The sequence below is a fragment of the Lynx rufus genome, unplaced genomic scaffold (assembly GCF_022079265.1).
Source record: "Lynx rufus isolate CCGP_SWC_20201006 ecotype Redwood Valley unplaced genomic scaffold, mLynRuf1.p SCAF_1, whole genome shotgun sequence".
NCBI lineage: Eukaryota > Metazoa > Chordata > Mammalia > Carnivora > Felidae > Lynx > Lynx rufus.
The window spans coordinates 78,658,885-78,664,884 of record NW_025814823.1 but is presented as its reverse complement, the minus strand read 5'-3'; the positions used below and the strand labels follow the sequence as shown (position 1 = coordinate 78,664,884).

General features: G+C 42.8%; 1 protein-coding gene across 1 annotated transcript in view; it reads right to left on the bottom strand.

The window, feature by feature from the left end:
• Positions 1 to 872: 872 nt before the first annotated feature.
• TNFSF13B (TNF superfamily member 13b) overlaps positions 873 to 6,000 on the bottom strand; it is a 33,523-nt gene continuing 28,395 nt past the window's right edge. The window contains exons 5-6 of the mRNA XM_047081755.1: positions 5,780 to 5,930; positions 873 to 2,452 (exon numbers count right to left, since the gene is read on the bottom strand). Of these exons, the coding sequence (XP_046937711.1) occupies positions 2,340 to 2,452; positions 5,780 to 5,930 (264 nt within the window). The 3' untranslated portion in view covers positions 873 to 2,339. The remainder of the gene's footprint in view (positions 2,453 to 5,779; positions 5,931 to 6,000) is intronic.

Sequence of the window (6,000 nt, the reverse complement as noted above, 5' to 3'; positions counted from 1 at the left end):
GAGGAGCTATTTACTAGCCCGATCCTGACTTCGCATTTAAGACCAGAGCCTCTGGTTGGGCCCACACACTTAACCTTGCAAGCGCTGTCACAGGAAGTCCCAGGGTAACCTCATTTTTCCTAAAGTCAACTGGGGCAGGATAGAAAAGAGGGAAGCGGGGCCACCGGTGCGTTGCACTGGAAACCACCCCCCCCACACCACATCACCTCACCTCCGACCCACGTCCTCACTGCTAAATACACTCCCTGAACCAGTCTCACTTTCTGCACAGTTTCACACTCGAGGAAGACAGGATTCACATTGCAATGCTGGTTTAAACTGTAAGTATAGTCTATGTGGCTGAATTCTGCACCTGCTGATAAATGATGCTAAGTCATCAAAGAAGAACAAGGCGGCCAGCTGTCGGTCACAGTAGCTTGGTGTGCAAGCCTGTGGATCCGTAGCATGGCCTTCTTTAACCATATGCTCCAAGAAATACTCAGTGTAGATCTTTATATATATAGTATTGATGTGAACAAATCCTGTTTGAAATATGTAAAATATTCATAATTTCAAATACTTTTTTTAACATATTTTTTTAATGTTTATTTATTTTTGAGAGAGACAGAGACAGAACACAAGCAGGGGAGGGGCAGAGGGAGAGGGAGACACAGAATCGGAAGCAGGCTCCAGGCTCTGAGCTGTCAGCACAGAGCCCGACGCGGGGCTCGAACTTGGGAACGGCGAGATCATGACCTGAGCTGAAGCGTGATGCTCATCCCACTGAGCCACTCAGGCACTCCATTGCCTGAATTTTTAAAATGACATTTAGTTATATGGGGGCAAACCAAAAGAGGGGTAGTGTCAGCCAAACCCAATAAAAAAGCCAGGCAGAAGGCACTGAAGATTTTTATTTGGTGACTCACGTTAGCAGCAACACTAGGAAAATGACTCACCTCCTCGATCAGGACTCTTGCTCTGCCTATACTGTTTAATTATACTTTTGTAAAACAAAATACGTTGCAAAATATATTTGACTTTAACCAAAAAGCCAAAATCGTGGAAATCAGAGTTCTAAAGAAAGTTTAATCTTGAACGCAAAATACAAATCCTTCTTTGTGTTGTCTTGAAAAGCACATTGTTAAGAACACTTCGGTGTAGACTGGAGTGAATTATTATAGCCCAGGGTCTATTCTTGCCTTTACTGTTTAAGCTAGAGAAGGACATTGTTGAATGAAGTAAATTCTTTACACCAGTGACATTTTTAAAAAGACAAGCAAAACAAGAGAGACTGACGTTATAAGATGGCTATGCCAGCATCCACACACGTGATTCCCTATTAGACAAAAATAAGGATTGCGTCCCCAGCATATCAGGATCCGTTTAACAAGCACACGGCACATAACATCCTTCAGGATGCCAAGAACCTTAGTGAAGCCTCGACTTCTGTAAAGCTAATAACATGAGTGCTCTTTTGAAAGGCTGGGATACCAGCAGCAGTTGACAAAAAAGAACAGATCAAGAGAAAATACATTGCATTATTATGAACGTACTCATTAACTTCTACCGGAGATTTTATTTTTACAGAATAATTATAGGTATTTTTTCGCTGAATGCTTATGTGCATGAGAATTGGAATGACCCTACAGGAAAAGTTTCTGAAGTAACTGAATAAGCTAGGAAAAATACGTGGTAAGTGTTATCTGGTGTTCCATCAGGTGATACGGAATATTACAGACAAAAATTGCAAACTTGAAATAAACCAAAAACCTTTAAATAGTGCTTGTATTTTATTTTAAGTCCAACCGTATAATACATTTAAATGGAAGCTTTGTTTAATTACTTTTTTAAGTGTTGAACGCAAGATTTCTGTAAGGTTTATTTTTTCTTCCTACAACGTTAACTGGAAGAGGTGGGGGGGGCATATTTAACATAGAGGGGATGAATCCTGAGATTTCCCAAAATGTCTCAATTAAGGTCTTGCGGACATGGGCACTTGTTCCCCAGCGCACAACGGAATGCCGTTTAGGAAGAAATAGGATTATCGCCCCTCGGAAACCTGTGTTTGCTACCAGCCAAGCCGCGATGCCTAAGTTGCTCAACGTGGCTTTTATAGGGAGAGGGCTACTTCTATCTTTCCTCAAACGGGTTCTATTTCTTGTAATTCACATGACACCCCTGGGCTGCGGCTGTCTGTTCAATTTCCTGTTTTGCTCTAGGTTCAGCAAATCAAAACAAATAGCTCACAGAAAAGAGTTCGGTAACTCCTGGTTTTCTTCCTCTGGCATTTCCAGTGAAGTGTTCTCTCCTTAGAGGCACAGAGAAAGGAAGGAGTTCGCCGCAAACAAGGTAGAAGTAGGTCACAGAAGTTTCAATGCTCCAAAAAACGTGCCATCTCCATCTTGCGATATTTTAGCGTCTTCCCGCGGTATTGCCAGTTGGAGTTCATCTCCTTCTTCCAGCTTTGCGATGCCTGGAAAACAGTGATTTACAGGGACTTTAAGTGGTTGTACGATGCGGGGGGGGGGGGGACGCGTATTAAATAAAACTATGTCATGTTGGGAAAATGCTAACGTCCGCATGCACACCTCAAATCACACCGGTAGACGTCTGAACCAGTTATACCATTCCACCAGCCGGAAAACAGAAACAGCTAAAGCAAATGAGCAGAAAGAATGACAACAGATATAACTGTGTTTACCACCTACTGTCGATAAAATGGAGACGCTGAACGGAAACCAATGTCTGGTGGTAAGAAAAAAAGTTAAGTAATCGTAGCACGTCGTCTTGATGGGATAGTATATGGTTAAAAGTGGTTTTGCTTCCTTGTATTGACAAAGAAAACTATAACAACGTTAAGCAAAAACACAAAATAGAGATAGAAAAAAAACGACACACACCGTGCAGTGTGGGTATGCTGCACGTACACACTTAAATGTGCACATAAAATGTACACATTGTTAAAAAAAAAACAAAACCATTCATTAGCTAAGCCTATATGCTAACATAGTTTTCTCTACAGTCCAGACCATAGGATTAGGACTCATTTGCATTATTTTTTACAGCCTTCTATATTTCATGTTTCCTTAAATGACCATATCTGACTTTATAACCAAAAGCACGAAAGTACTTAGCTTCTCAAAACTGATCGATAAATCTGTGTGTGCCTAGTTTACAGTGATGCATCCTGTGATTCAGGAATACAAAACACAACTCGGGAACTACACTCAGTAAGCATGACGATGTGGACCCCAATACGGACCCCATGTTAAAAGGAAAATAGGAGGGAAAAGGAAGGAGGAGAAAAAACAAAGAAACCAACAAACAAAATAATATCAAAACTGCTAATACTTTCAACCAATAATTTAAAAGGTAGTTGCGTTTTCATGAATATGCAGTGAAAATGTATTATAGGAACTATGTTACATACGTTAACATCCATCATCAAACCCAAAGCACCCAGATCTCCTCAGTGACAGTCAGTGTTTATTTACTGAATACTTAATGATGTGCCAGGCACCTTTCAAGACACACAAGAGCTGTGATCAGAATTACAAAAGTTTCTGTCTCCAAGGATCTTGGGTGTCTGTCTGTTTGTTTGTTTGTTTTTGTAACGGACTAAGACAGACAACAAACAAAAGAACATAGTTTCAGGTACTGTGAAGGGTAATTGTACACTTTTCAGGATTAGCAAGGCATTTGATGACTACATTAAATAGTAGAAAGAAAAAAAAACAGATTGGAATTTATTTGTTGAAGAAATCAGTTGTAAAGACTGAAGATAATCTAGTATTTCGAAAAGGCTATTGATCACAGAGCATTAAGTAATGCTAACTCTCAAAATAAAGTCAGTGTGAACTATTTTCAAGTAGGTTCTGTTTAAAATTCTAATGCTGAGTTATTGGCTATTTCGAGTCTTCCAGATGATAGCTATCAGCTGTACCTTCTACAACAGACACACTCAGTTTGTTCATGAGATAGTGAGTAAGTGTGTAAAAGAGGCACCTGGTCTTCTGCTGGGCTCCTCACATGGACCACCTACATTTTTTCCAGGGTATTCTGTATGGAAGCGCTTCACGCACTCAGATACAGATCTGTGGTTTTTAATGGTTTTAAACAGATTTGCCCAGAGCAGATTAAAATTGCAAACCTGAGGTGTCCTAGAGAACGGTTCTCATGGATGATACTACGCGACAGGCATTGAGACTCAGCTTTACGGCCCAGTTAACTACTCTTAAAAAGCGGGCAGCTAGGAAGTGTGGCCGAGACCATGAACGCGGAGGGGCAGATGACCAGAAAGCCTCCACGAGCAGCTCGCGAAGCCGTAATTACTGCTGCATGTGAACAGCACAGACGGGGGGTGGCCTCGCCATTTCCAAGGATCCTGCAACAGCAGGACACTGGTCATCGCTGGGCACAGGGGAGCTTTTCTTTATGAAAACGAGGGAGTTCCAATTTAACACACTTCCTCGTCATCCCGTAACAGCTATTTAAGGCAGTGGATCCAGAATGACAATCGTCTCCGTTTTTATGAACTATTTTCCTTCCTTCCCAATTGGCTTCTTGTGCACTTGTCGGCAGACAGCTTTGCGAGTTAGTGTTTCAAATAGCGTGGCCAGGGGCGCCCGGGTGGCTCGGTCAGCTAAGCGTCCGACTTCAGCTCGGGTCATGATCTCACGGTCCGTGAGTTCGAGCCCCGTGTTGGGCTCTGTGCTGACCGCTCAGAGCCTGGAGCCTGTTTCAGATTCTGTGTCTCCCTCTCTCTCTGCCCCTCCCTTGTTCACACTCTGTCTCTCTCTGTCTCAAAAATAAATAAACGTTAAAAAAAAAATTAAAAAAAAAAAAAAACAAATAGCGTGGCCAGTCCCCGGGCCTGTATTTCACGCTGTCTTTTCACGGGAACAGTCTGGAACTGAAGACATTCCTCAGGGTTCTCCATTGGATTTGTCAAAACCACCAGGGAGGAATCAATGTGTTTAAGGCAAATATGGGCTCCCCCCACCCGCCCAACACCAGCTTTGATGAATTCACCCCCACCATGAAATAAAGACTATGTAGGCAAATACAGCCCAAAGGCCTGACACGAACAAATTCCACCCTTCCTCTTTTCTCTCTGCGTCTTCAGGGCCCCTGGGCTGCAGCAGCCTTGCGCCTACATGTTCACATCCCAAAGCCATCCATCTGCTGTCCCTTTCCACCAGAGGTCACCTGTATGAGGCTGAGAGAAAGCCACTGTGCAACTTGACCAGACCCTCAAACCGGCCAGGGCATTCTCTAGCAGCCCTTAAAACAAAACAAAACAAAACAAAACAAAACAAGCAAAACAAAACAAACAAAAAAGAAAGAAAAAGAAAAAAGAAAAGCTTTGGGGGCTCCCACTCTGGGGTCACACCGGGTGGTTTATGCCAAGTTCTGGAACTTAGAAACTCTGCAAGCTAGGACACCGTGTGCTGCCTCCCTGTGTCTGGATTCCGCCTCCCTTGAACAGGGAGGATCCTGTGAAGGAGCACAGGTAAGGGACAGACAAGGTCGCCGGGCACGTGGTGACCGTTCTCGTTCTATTATCACTGCTGTCGTTACTATACAGTTTTACCTGCTGAAGAAAACGCAGTTTAGAATTGCTCTCAGTGTCGACAGCTCTGAGTTAGTGCCCTCTCTCAATGTATAGAAACGGGATAGAACTCTTAGTAACGATTTTTTGTTTCAATTAAAAGGAACCAGCTCATCATTCAAGAGGATAAAAAACGCACAGCATATCAAGGAGTGTCTTTTTGTCTATTTATACAGAACTGTTATTTACCAGCAGAATAACAGGAATTATTGGGTAGTGTTTCAGGCATATTTTGAATACATCGGAACAAATTCACCAGACTCAGTTCGTCCCCAAAGACGTGGACTTTTTTCCTCTGTATTAGGTGTCCCATAGCAAAGGTGTTATCCGTGTATAAAACCTGAGGAACAAACCAAAGAACTCTGTCAGAAGCGAGCACAAAAAGGAGGCACTGGGCGGTGGCACAGGTG